The sequence below is a fragment of the Pristiophorus japonicus genome, chromosome 6 (genome assembly GCF_044704955.1).
Source record: "Pristiophorus japonicus isolate sPriJap1 chromosome 6, sPriJap1.hap1, whole genome shotgun sequence".
NCBI lineage: Eukaryota > Metazoa > Chordata > Chondrichthyes > Pristiophoridae > Pristiophorus > Pristiophorus japonicus.
The window spans coordinates 255,660,424-255,674,262 of NC_091982.1; the positions used below are offsets into that span (position 1 = coordinate 255,660,424).

Consider the following 13,839-nt stretch of genomic DNA (forward strand, 5'->3'; position numbering starts at 1 on the left):
TGTGACTAAAAGACACATCCTTATCGCCCACCCTCAGTTATATATAGCCCATCTCCCCTTTGTTGTATCAGTGCGAGGAGGGGGGGCCAGGGCAGGCTCTAATCTTTTTTTGCTATCCCAAGTAACTCCTCCTGTTGTTGTATTGTCAGTCGCTTAAATGCTTCTATGAGGTTGTTATCTTGTGACAAGCCTGGTTTGTTGGCTGAATTGTTTCCCTGGCCACATCCTCTTCCCCGGCCGTGATCTTGCTGTTTCGCCCTGCACGTCTTGGCCCAGTGACCTTCTTTCTCACAATAATGACATTTTCCGGGTAATTTTCCTAATGACTATTTATCGGAATCCTGGGATTTCCATCCCACAGCCTGCAGGGCTCGGACTTTAGCTCCCATATCCCTGTCTAATTGGTTATATCGATCCACCAACTCTGCAAAGGTAGTTCCTCTACCTTCCCAGTCCGCTAACACTACCGTAAACATTTTGGACAGCTCTGGCTTTAGACCTGCCACGAAAGCTGCTTTCAGGGGTCCAAACACTTGTTCATCCATTTCCTCATCCGTGTTATTCATACCCGAATGTTCTAACCACGTGCATCTAAACCGCTCGTCATACTCCAGGACCTCCTCTGTTCCTTTCTGTTGGCAGGCCGCAATTTTTCCCCAGTTTGTCTTTGGCTGCAAGCCTTCAGTCCAGCTATGTGTTTAATCGCATCCCACCCTGCGTGTAATTCTTGCTCATCCTGCCCCAAAGCTTCTTCTACCTTGTCGTGCAATTTTCTTCCTTGCGTTTTTGGCACCATTCTGGTCAAAATTTGCACTCCGTCCCAGGGATGAAGTTGATATATATTTCTTAAGCGGTCCAATTGGTCCCACGTTTTCACTCCCCCTTTCTTGGGATTGGGCAACTCCTTGGACCATTTATCAATTTTCTCTGGGTCTGCCGGATCATGGACTAAGTATTTTTCATACACCCTTTTCTTCGTTTTTTGGTTCCGCCCTCATCTGCAGTCTCTTCTGATTTGACTACAACTCGTCTTTTTTTAAAAGGGGCAAAGCGCACCCCTAATTCTTCTTCCTCCGACCCTGTATCGTCGGAGGACTCAGAATCCGTATCTATTCCTTGGTCGTGACTTCGGGTACCCTGGGAATTGACTGATACATTTTCCTTTTCCTTTTACTGTCTCTTGACCTAAAGATTTTTTTCCATTCTTTAATTTCACCTTTAAGATCTTTAACTTCCGCTTCCAACTTTTCAAGTTCAAGTTTTTTCTGTCTTCGTTGTTCACAAACCACTTGCAATTGATCCTTTGTACTGGTCAGGTCCCTATCATGTTGGGACCGCGTCATGATTTCATTCCGCTGTCGGATCTGACCCATAACCGCTAGGTACCATCTGGTTCGTTCTTTATTTTTCATACGGGTCGTTTTTCCCCAGACCCTTTTGATCTCGTCCAAGGACCATTGTCCTTTGGAGGTTCCGTACTTTTGTTCAATCTTGATACAGGTTTTAGATAAGTTGAATTGTTGCTCTGTGTATTCTCTCAACTGTTGGGAGGATTTCATCTATCGAAACCTCAGGTGGGGCTCGCCCACCTTTAATAGTTGCAGGCAATTCTTTGCTCTTATCTTCTGCTGCCATAATACTGATTTCTTTACTGGGGTCTTGAGTCGCAGGCTTTCCAGCCGGATCAGTGGGTCGGTAACTAATTAACTAACACACCGCCGAATTTAGACGTCTATATGGGACCTCGAGCCGACTACCAACCGGAGGCTTTCGGAATCGCGTGGGGGGGGGGTGAATTTAGACAATTGACCGAGGACTTTTATAAAGAGGAGTCCTTTCCTCAGTATGTCGGTCCGATGTCCAAAATTCAGTTTCTTCCCTCAGCGATCCTGTTCGTGACGCCAAAATTGTTAGATCTCTTAAATCCGGCTGTAGGTTTAAAGTAACTTTATTCCAGCAGCAGCAAAGAAGCTTCTGGCTGAATGCCAGGTCTTTGTTAAACTGCAGCACATGGCTTAAAATGGCTGAATTTATAACAGATCGACTTACAATAGTGAGCTCGACCCCTTTGACCTTATTGGCTCAATCGATTCAACAGTATGTGTTGTTAATCCATGGTTGGCTCTCAGCCCAAAGTCCTGAGATGTCAAGTTGATTGATGGCCTAATGCATCATGCCATTTCACAGTACACAATCTAACTGCTATCTGTGTGTTCTCCCAACTTTGCAGCCTGCTTGAATTCTCTATCACCAGGGTCGCATGCAGTTTGCAAGTGTCCCTGGGATCACGTGGGCCAGTCTAACTAATCAAAAAGGGGATCCTCATTATGCTTATGGGGATTCCATTTACATACGTACACGCCATAAGCATAATAGAAATGACATTAAAAAATACACTTTCACACAACCTAAATAAAAATAAATCATCACATGTTTAAAATTAATAAAAATACAATTTAATTAAACATTTTAAACAAAAAATTTTATTTTTCAAAATACATTTAACATTTTTAAAGGGGCTAAAAATAACCTAAATTAATTTGAGTTTTCAATGTTTAAATGATTAAAAAAAAATATATATATTAATATTTAGTTAAAGCCTTATGCTGGTAAAAGAAGGCCCTTGTCTGCTTTTACCAGGTATGAGTTTTGTGGGCATTCGCTGGGCATATAGCCCAACTCCCCACCAGTGAATGACCATTTCCTGTGCATGCAGATGATCTGTCCAGCTGAAACGTGACAGATCGCAAATTGCGGGTTTTCGCGCATGCGCAGTGCATACGAGCAGTCGTAGGCCCCGTAAAATCTGGGCCATTATGATAGATGTGATCTATGACATAATTATTAACTCCTTTGTCTGTAAACAAAGGACGGTATCTTGGAAAGACATGTTACTATGTTGACGCTGACCTTTGAAGAAACTGGTGAACTAACATACTAAGTGAGAATGTGAAGATTGCTGATGTCTTTCGCACTTCAGTTGTGTTTTCAACTCTCTGTAGATGCTTGTGGGAGTATAGATGTGTATCAAGGTCCTCAACTGGAGCAAGATGAATATGCCCACTTTACTATTCAAGATTCAAGAGTCACCTTTAAAACGCTTAAACAAATAAACATAGTTGTGGATAAGTTGGCTGAATTTCATGAACAGTACAGAATTAAAAGATCAACACGGGCTAAATATGGCAGCGAGTAAGTATTGGTTTCATTTTTAATTGTTTCAGTTCAAATGCCCTGGGAGTGAGTTGGGGCGCAGGGCGGGGGGGGGGCGATTTTTAACCTAACCTGCCTGGCAGGAAGCTAATGGGATTGAATTGGCCGCTTGTCTTGCACCCAATCTGGTTTTACTTTCCATTAACTTCAATGCTAAACATGAAAATGAGTTACATGATGTACAGCTTTTGTACAGCTGCAGGTTGTACAACACCATGCTGTTTCTGAGAAGATCATTCTAAGAATTTAATCTGTGGCAGTGCCAAAACCAAGCTTGAAATTTTTTTATAAAAATCATCCTTATTAAAGTCACATTGTTGTGCTCCTTTGGCATGATTCGTGGATTTCTCAATCATGAAGTAGTCATGCATTTCAGACAATTTGTCATCTTAAGACTATTCTGAATGTTCAATTTTATTTATATTTTGTTAGAGAAAATCCTATAGGAGCGAAATAAGAGCAGCACCTGATAGCTGCAGAAGCCCTGCAGGAAAAGCCTCTGGAATCACTTAATTTTCTTCCTTACACTGCTGGTGTTTATAAGGACGTGAGACGGGCAAACCCAGCCTTTAGTAGGTGTACAGAATGTTTTACCAATGACAAACATTTATGTGAAGTCCACAAAAGAGAACTGATTTCAATGCACTTTAATCATCTGAACTTTTCCAGGTGATCTTAATTTATAATTTTTTAAAAAACTGATACCTAGTATCAATTTTCTCCGATCAGTTGAATGATCCGTTTGGCCATAACGTGGTTATTCATTGTGCATCCGTTCTGTGTATTCCATTTCATTTTCTACCGTGTAATGTGTCTGAGGATCTGCCCGAATTTTCTTAACATGCTTTAGGTATTTTTATATAGTTTAAATATTTTTCTATCTTTAATGACAAATGAATTGAGAGGGGAAGCTGTTAAATATTTGTTTTAATGCCCTAGGAAAGTCTAATTTCTGCTGATTGCCAAAATCATCCACAGTATTTTCCGCAGTAATTGTAATGTCCTCTCCATCATGCACTCTCAGTATTCCTTACGTGTGCTAAGTTCAGACTGGATTCTTTAAATATTCCCTATATGGGCTGTGAGCAGTTTGGGCTTTGGCATTCCCTGTTTATGCTGCTTTACAGAGCCGAACATCATGCCATATGGTTCCTATCATCTCAAGATAGCTTTAATAAATACTTGAATATCTTTGACCATAGTGTCAAGACCATAATAATTTTTAAATGTTAGTATGCTGGATAATTTGTGGAGAGAAACAGTCAGTATCTCATCAGACATACTGGATTTTAATTACAAAATAACTTAATATTTCCAGGTACATCATAGAAATAAATAATAAAGGTACTAATGATAGGAAACTGGTTTATATTGGGATCTTTTTATATTAGTAATCAAAGCATTATGATAAATTCTACAATAACCACATGCCAAAAGATCTTAAAATAGCCTCTACTAACCCTAAGCAATTTGCGCTTCGTTCCAACCTGAAGGAATTATACACACTGGAGTACAGTTCTGCAACCCTCCAGTACCAATACTCGTCCAAGTGACCATTCTTGCTGTATAACCATTCTGATAAGGGCTTGCATGATGATTTATCCTCCTGTTCCCTGAAGAGATGAATTCCAACATTTGGGTTAAATACAGTGAAGCCCAAAAGCATTTACATCATTCAGTAGAACCAAGCAATCAAAATAAAACATTCCACACTTCCCTTATCGCGAACAAGTATGATAACTCTCGTACGCTGCCTCCCCTTCCCCTTTGCAAAAGCAAAATAGATTCTTGCTTATTGATTAACTTCATTGCCATGATTTCCCAATAAAATGCAGATTTCTATTTGTTTCTTTAACTCAAAGAACATATTGGCTGACAGTTGATTTCACCTGTTTTTTTTCCAGGAGTGGGGGAGGGTAGAAACTTTTAAGTAAAATCCAAACCTCAAATCCTCCTTGTGAGAGATTCTTGGACAGTGAATGCTGGCAGAATATTCAACTGTACAGACCATCATAACCAAGTCCAATGCCATCTTCTCATGTGTACGGCAAGAATCATTAAGTTCTTCTATGGAATGTGAGCATCACTGGCAAGGCCAGCATTTATTGCCCATTCCTAATTGTCCTTGAAGAGGTGGTGGTGAGTCACCGTCTTGAACCGCTGCTATCTGTGTGGTGAAGGTACTCCGACAGTGCTGTTAGGGAGGGAGTTCCAGGATTTTGACCCAGAGACGATGAAGGAATGCCGCTATATTTCCAAGTCAGAATGGTTTCCCCCGCCACGTCTTCCCTACACTATAGGCACTAAAGCTAATTGCAGTGTTCCAACCAGCTAAGGTCAGTCAACTCAACAACATTAAAGTACACTCCTCAAGCCTTTCTAGACTGTATAGTTAAATATTACACCATGTGGTACTTTCACTCACTGTCTTTGGGTGAGTTCCAGAGCAATTAACTTTAATTCTGCCTGTCAAATACTTTTAATTTTTGGGGATTAATTACAAAAACAAAGAAATTATTGTTTGCAGGATGTGGGTGGTGGATTTGTCAAGAGGCCTTATTGTGTGAACAGTTGGTTAAATCCCATTTTGGAAAAGCATTGTCTTCTCAAGTGACTCAACAGTACATTTGTTCTTGGCTGCCTCATTCGTATAATTTGTGTTGGGTAATTGCAGAATGTCTTTTTTTTAAAGAAACTATATATAATGTAAAATAAACAGTCCCCTAAGAATACAGCATTCAGTAAAAGAGAAGTTATCTTGTTTTCCTGATTGTCAGCACTGATTAGAAACTCATAGAATGAAAGCATATGATTAATTTCTACCAGCTGATTGAGCATTGTATAAACTGTTGAGCAATTTGGTACGTGAATAGGCATTTTTCAGACCGTCTGCTTTATATTTTGATGTCTATAGTTTATATGTTTTCTTGAAAACAATGGATATTTTAATGTGTATATGTTGAAAAGCCACACTGCTGTATTATGTTGTATACTTGTCTCGAGGAAATGTACTTTTTTTAAAGACCCGGCACTTGTTTATCTGCATGTTAGTGTTTTAGAAATGTTTTTATTTAAATTTTATTTTCTTATCAAAATATTAAAACATGAATTTGAAATTTACTCCATACTTGTGTATTTGTAGATAATCGCAGATATTTTGAGTAAAGGTGTTTATTCATTTTGTCATAAAATCTATTTGTGTGCATGTACTTGAGAGCATTCTGCATCTATCTAAGCTGTCATGCAAAGACACCACTTCCTTTTCTGGCTCCCATGTTAGCCAACATTGTTAACGGTTCTCTCTCAGGTACTGTTCCTCTCTCTTTCAAATCTGCGGTCATCACCCCTCTCCTCAAAAAACCAACCCTTGACCCCACTGTGCTTGCTAGCTACCGCCCCATCTCCAACTTCCCTTTCCTCTCAAGTCCTTGAACGTGTTGTCGTCTCCTAAATCCGTGCCCATCTTTCCCGGAACTCCATGTTTAAATCCTTTCAATCTGGTTTCCGCCCCTGCCACAGTACCAAATGGCTCTCATCAAAGTCACAAATGACGACATCCTTTGTGGGTGTGACAAAGGTAAACTATCCCTCCTCGTCTTCCTGGACCAGTCTGCAACCTTTGACATAGTTGCCCACTCTATCCTTCTCCAACACCTCTCCACCATTGTCCAGCTGGGTGGGACTGCACTTGCCAGTCTTCCATTCTTATCTATCTAATCGTAGCCAGAAAACCACCTGCAATGGCTTCTCTTCTCTCTCCCGCATCGTTACCTCTGGTGTCCCCCAAGGATCTATCCTTGGCCCCCTCCTATTTCTCCTCTATATGCTGTCCCTTCACAATATCATCCGAAAACACGGAGTCAGTTGCCACATGCACGCTGACGGCACCCAGCTCGACCTCACCACCACTTCTCTCGACCCCTCCACGGTCTCTAAATTGTCAGACTGCTTGTCCGACATCCAGTTCTGGATGAGCAGAAATTTTCTCCAATTATATATTGGGAAGACCGAAGCCATTGTCTTTTGTCCCCACCACAAACTGCATTCCTTAGCCACTGACTCCATCCCTCTCCCTACCATCTATCTGAGGCTAAACCAGACTGTTCGCAACCTAGGCATCATATTTGACCCTGAAATAAGCTTCCGGCCACATATCCACGGCATAACTCAAACTGTCTGTTTCCCCACCTCTGTAACATTGTCCACCTTCGCCCCGGACTCAGGTGAAGCCCTCATCCTTGCCTTTGTTACCTCTAGACTTGACTGGATGGCCGCCCACATTCTACCCTACGTAAACTTGAGGCGATTCAAAACTCGGTTGCCTGTGTCCTAACTCGCACCAAGTCCCGATCACCCATCACCCCTGTGCTCGCTGACCTACATTGGCTCCCAGTTAAGCAACTCCTCGATTTCAAAATTCTCATCCTTGTTTACAAATCTCTCCATGGCCTCATGCCTCTCTATCTTTGTAATCTCTTTTAGCTTCACAATCCATGAGATGTCTGCCTTCTTGAGCATCCCTGATTATAATCGCTCGACCATTGATGGCCGTGCCTTCAGCTGCTTGGACCCTAAGCTCTGGAACTCCCTCCCTAAATCTCTCCGCTTCTTTCCTCCTTTAAAACGCTCCTTAAAACTTACCTCTTTGACCAAGCTTTTGGTAATCTACTGTAATTTCTTCTTGTGTGGCTCGGTGTCAAATTTATCTGTCTTATAACACTGCTGTGATGCGCTTTGGGACGTTTTACTATGTTAAAGGTGATATATAAATAAAAGTTGTTGTCACAACCATACTCCCCTTGTCTTCAGCTTAGCTCAAGGGTAGTAGTTTCTCCTCCTGAGTAAGAAGGTTGTGGATTCAAGTTCACACCAGGATTTGAGCATATAATCTAAGCTGACACTCCAGTGCAGTACTGACTTGAGTATTGCATTGCCAGATGTGTCATCCTTTGGATGAGATGCTAAACTGAGCCTCATTTTCCTGTTCGGGTGGACATAAAATATGCCATGCCACTATTTTTGAAGACGACCTGGGAATTCTCCCAGTGTCTTAGCCAAAATACATCCCCTTAACCAGTATCACCAAAACATTAACTTGTTGATGCTTCTAGGGCCTTGCTGCAGGCATTGCCTGTCATGTTTGCCTACAAAACAACAGTCGGCACTTTGAAAATAATTACTTTGCTGTGAACTGCATTGGGATGTCCTGTGGATATGAATGTAAGTCTTTTTATTTTCTTTTAATTCCTTGACTAATCCCTTGAACAGATGAATCAACCATCAGACACATCAGTATTCATCCCCAGGTTGTTACATCAGCCCATTCTCCCTAACAGATACCTGTGGGTCTTTAATGCATATGTAGTTATACTTTCCTGCAAAGCAAGATACAACTGTGATGGTTTTTTAAAAAATCTTTCCGTATTCCTACTAGAAACTAATTTAAAGATTAAAAGATGACAATGTAGTTTAGCGTGTTGGGGATTTTGGGTGGTGTGCCTGAACACTATTCTGTGTCTGCCGTTCAGGGTCCTCAGGACATCCCAAAGTTTTTCACAGCCAATGAAGTACTATAGTCACCATTGTAGTTGTAATGTATTGTATTCAAATACAGCAGTCAATTTGTGCACCGTATGATCCCACAAGCTGCAGTGAGATAGATGGTCATTGTTTATTTTTAGTGGTGTCGAGGTATAAATGTTGGTCAGGACACTGGAGTATCTCCCCTGCTCGTTGATTAGATCGATCACATCCACCGGAACGAGCATATGGGGAACATTATTGCCTCCAAGTTCCCCTCTAATTCTCATATCATGACTGCGACATATACTTTATTTTCTTCATCACTGGAATTCTCTACCTCACCATCATGGGAGCATCAGCAGCTGGGACTGCAACAGTTCAAGAAGGCAACTCAGCATCATCACCTCAGAGCAGCCACGATTGGCAATCAACATGGCCTACATCTTGAGAAATAAAAGTATATAGCACCCTTTGTATAAAGTAGTTAGTTGTGAACCATCAGTTCAGCTTCCTTCTGAGGTTGAGCCTGTTGTGATTGTTAATCATATTATTACAGTTCAATTGTAATTTAGAATCCCTTGAATGGTGGTTCTACCAGTTGAAGGTGCAGAGATTTAGTGGCATCTTCTCACCTCTGCGATTCAGTCACACTAGATAATGAATCCTGGCTTTGAGTAATTGGTCAGATAACCAATCCACGGCTACTGCCTTCCAGCTGCTGTCATGCCAAGCCTCAGTTATGTCATCAGCTATATAACAAACCTATGCAATGAAAGCCATGCAAGTGTTTCCACTGCAGTGTTGTGTATAAAGCCACAACCTGCCTTACACATTCCTCACAAAAATCAGAATTTAGCCTGTTCTTTTGTGGTTACTCTGCAAACCAATTAAGCAACTGATATACATGTGAGGACCAAAAGAACCAGCTTGGGCAATAAATACGGAAGGTAGCAGGTGAGCAATGGCACAAGAAGCTATGTAAGATTGAACTTGTTAACAAATACAAAAAAAGAACTATTGGCAGCCTTGTTACTTTACCAAGACTATATGATTGTGTTAAGCTATGAACCTAAAAGGTACACAAATGCTTGCATCACAGTAGAATCACCAACCTTAAGAAAACTAGTTAGAGTGCAACAGACAGATCAAAACATCATCTGGTTACAAAATGCCACCAGGAAAATCCAAAGCTCAGATATTCCAACTCGGGTATTATCCTTTCCTTTGAGGCTACTGCATTTCCAAGTGGAGAAATAAGGTGCCTCCCACAACAGATTTTAGTGGGTAGGTTGATGTGATGTGTTCCATGGTCTGGGACTCACCATTGCAATTTGGGATGTCCCTTATCTTCCACTTGTGGAGCAGGTGGCCACATCGTCCATGCCCTGTGCGGATTCGGTTGAGTGCCGTCCACTGTCTTCGAGGGAGGTCAAAGCCAGTGAACCTCTGCTGTTCAGTCACTGATGAGGTGTTGCTTCTTTATGTTGCATGCGTCCCATGTTCTGGTAAGGAACTGAATCATTTTCTTAGTTGTGATCATAAATACATACAGTATTCTAATTTTAATGTCTATAAAGTCAATAATATTTTCAAGATTCTAAGGGATGCAGATAAATACCCAAATAAATTGTTTTACCATAATCTCGAACTCTAACATAAGAAATAGGAGCAGGAGTAGGCCATTCGGCGCTCAAGCCTGCTCCGCCATTCAATAAGATCATGGCTGACCTACCTCAACTCCACTTTCCTGCACTACCCCATATCCCTTGCTTCCCTTGATATCCAAAAATTTATCGATCTCTATCTTGCATATACTCAAAGACTGAGTCTCCACAACCCTCCTGGGGTAGAGAATTCCAAAGATTCACCACCCTCTGGGTGAAGAAGCTTCTCATCTCAGTCCTAAATGGCCAACCCCTTATTCTGAGACGGTGACTGAAGGGGAAAATGGAAGGCTTCTCTTCCCATGAGGGTCGACGTTCGTCCCAACCCGCATAACAGCCCTAAAAGTTATTCAACGGAGACGGATGGCAAGGTATAATGATCTTTAATTACGAACGTCCGGGAACACTTCTCACCACAGCCGCCTGTGAGTGGAGATGTTCCCTGAATAGCAAAATCGTACATCATTTATACATTTAATAGACTCCTTCGCTCCCTGGTACGACCTCCCTCGATCTCTAATTGGGTTACCTTATCAGTAATATTTTGGATTGACAGACCAGGATCTCAAGGCAACCTCAGACCTTAACTGGGATGACCTCATTGGGTTAGAATTTACTGATGGTACATGGCGCCTAAAAGTTTGTTTAAAGTCTTTTCACAGAGTCTTATCAGTATCTGTTTAGAGTCTTCCATGGTGTCTTATTTTGTCGGACTGGACATACCTTAATGTTATCTAGTGTTCTAGTACATCAATGTTGAATCAGAGGCCTCTGGGGCCTTGGTTCTGGAATATGTTAGAATGTGAGGTCAGCGACAGAACTTCTGTCCCTTTTGCTGAGCCGATGTAGAAGCCGGCACTTTTAAACCTTATTTTGCTTATAGCCTTAATGCCAATTTTCTCTTACAATGACTTCTGCTTTTAAACTCCCCAGCCATGGGAAACATCCTCCTTGCATCTATTCTGTAAGAATTTTGAGGGCCTGAAATTGCAGCGTCTCAAGTTCCGCATTTAGGCGCGTGAAGCGCATGTGTCTAAACCCGTACTTACGATCTGTCAAAATTGTCTTCGCGGGTGGAGAGTTGGACTATTTGCCCAACTCCTGCCCAGCGAATGTCCTTCAAACTCTGATGCTTTTACCAGCATAAGAGTTTTTAAAAAACATTAAATTTTATCATTAATTTTTATATTTAAAAACCCTGTCCAGTGAGGTAAGTTTATTTATAACTCTATTAAAACTTTTTTTAATTAAAGAAAAATGTTCTTAAACATTTATTTTAATTCAATTTCTATTTTAAATAAGTGAGTTTTTTTAAATTTATGTATTGCGTTTTCTTTGTTTTTGGGAGTATCCCCATTCGAGTAATGCTGTACGAATGGAGCTCCCATTACTATCAGTGAGAAAATACTTCATTTCGATTGGTGTTCTGGCCCACGTGATCCCAGGATGCGCTTACACTCCTGGGATGTGTGGGCTTCTGTGCTGGACTGCACAGCTAGGCCTATGAGCGCAAGTGTTCGTTCCTCTGGGACCACCGGGTATTTTCGTAATTTTTTTGAGGTCGGAGGCATCTGCCTGTGTGGAGCCTCTGAACTCTCTTTCTGGGCCACAGTATATTTCAATGAGATCACCTCTCATTCTTCTAAACTCTACTCAATCTCTCATAGGACAGTGCCCCCATCCCAGGAATCGGTCTGGTGAACCTTTGTGGCACTTCCTTCTTGCATAACGAGACCAAAACTGTACACAATAATTCAGGTGTGGTCTCACCAGGGCCCTATATAACTGCAGTAAGACATCTTTACTCTTGTACTCCAATCCTCTTGTAACAAAGGCCAACATACTATTTGTTGCTTAATAGCTTGCTGTACCTGCATGTTAACTTTGAGTGATTTGTGTACAAGGACACCCAGGTCCCTCTGAACACCAACATTTCCTAATCTCTCACCATTAAAAGAATACTCTGCTTTTCTATTTTTCTACCAAAGTGGATAATTTCACATTTCTCCACATTAAATTCCATTTGCCATGTTGTTGCCCCCGCCCGCTTAGCCTGTGTATATCCTCTTGAAGCCTCTTTAGAGTCCTCCTCACAACTTGCATTCCCACCTAGCTTTGTATCATCAGCAAACTTAGATATATTACATTTAGTTCCCTCATCCAAATCATTGATATAGGTTGTGAATAGCTGAGGCCCAAGCACTGATCCTTGCGGTACCCCACTTGTTACAGTTTGTCAACCCAAATATGACCCGTTTATTCCTACTTTCTGTTTTCTGTCCATTAACCAATCCTCAATCCATGCTCGTATATTACCCCCAATCCCATGAGCTGTAATTTTGTTTAATAACCTCGTGTGGCACCATATCGCATGCCTTCTGAAAATCCAAATACACCACATCCACTGGTTCCCCTTTATCCATTCTGCTAGTTACAACCTCAAAAAACTCAACAGATTTGACAAACATGATTTCCCCTTCATAAATCTGTGTTGACTCCGCTCAATCGTGTTATTTTCTTAGTGCCCTGTTACTACGTCCTTAAAAATAGATTCTAGCATTTATCCTACCACTGATGTCAGGCTAACAGGTCTGTATTTCCCCATTTTCTCTCTCCTTCCTTTCTTAAGTAGCAGGGGTTACATTTGCTACATTCCAATCCATGGGAACCATTCTAGAATCTGGAATTTTGGAAGATGACAACCAATGCATCCACTATCTCTATCGCTACCTCTTTCAAAACCCTAGGATGTAGGCCATCAGGTCCAGGGGATTTATCAGCTTTCAGTCCCATTAATTTCTCCAGTACTATTTTTTTTTTTACTAATACTAATTTCTTTCAGTTCCTCATTCTCATTAGACCCTTGGTTCTCCAAGAGTTTTTTTTGCATCTGCTTCCGTGAAGACAGACACAAAGTATCTTGTCCCCAGTGCAGGAAAATGTTATTTAATGCATATCTTTCAACTGTTTATAAAATAATGTAATTCCTCCAAAGAGTTCTCAATTTTTCTTGTTTGATCGAACTTTATGAAAGCAATCTTACAATACATGATAGAAATATACCTATAAAATCCACTTTTATCTCTTTGTGTTGCCACATTTTTTTTTTCTTTTCCCCCAATTTTTTCAAAAATATTTTCCTCTTCCCTTAGGTCTTTTCACATCACTCACCATTCCTTAGGTCAGAATTGTCCAGCGTGTTAGCCACTAGCTGTAGCTAGTCAGCAATTTCTATTAGGCTAGAAAGTTGGAAAAATAAAAGAATGAGTTACTGAATCTGGCCCTCTGCACCTCCAAGTAGCCAATTGGCAGAAGATTGAGACACACTGTATGAGCCAGGCAGTTCTTAAGAAAATGTAGTTGGTATCTATCATAGTAAAGCACCGATAGGGTGCAAGTGTCAGCATGGCTCAGTTAGTAGCACTTTTCTCCGAGTTAG

At 41.1% G+C, this 13,839-nt stretch overlaps 1 protein-coding gene across 4 annotated transcripts in view; it reads left to right on the top strand.

Annotated features, from left to right (window-relative positions):
- The window catches only part of rasa2 (RAS p21 protein activator 2), a 238,845-nt gene extending 232,525 nt beyond the window's left edge, over positions 1–6,320 (top strand). For all 4 annotated transcript variants that reach the window (XM_070883864.1, XM_070883865.1, XM_070883866.1 and 1 more), the window contains 2 exons: positions 3,003–3,192; positions 3,646–6,320. In XM_070883864.1, the coding sequence (XP_070739965.1) occupies positions 3,003–3,192; positions 3,646–3,670 (215 nt within the window). In that variant the 3' untranslated portion in view covers positions 3,671–6,320. The remainder of the gene's footprint in view (positions 1–3,002; positions 3,193–3,645) is intronic.
- The last annotated feature ends 7,519 nt before the right edge of the window (positions 6,321–13,839 follow it).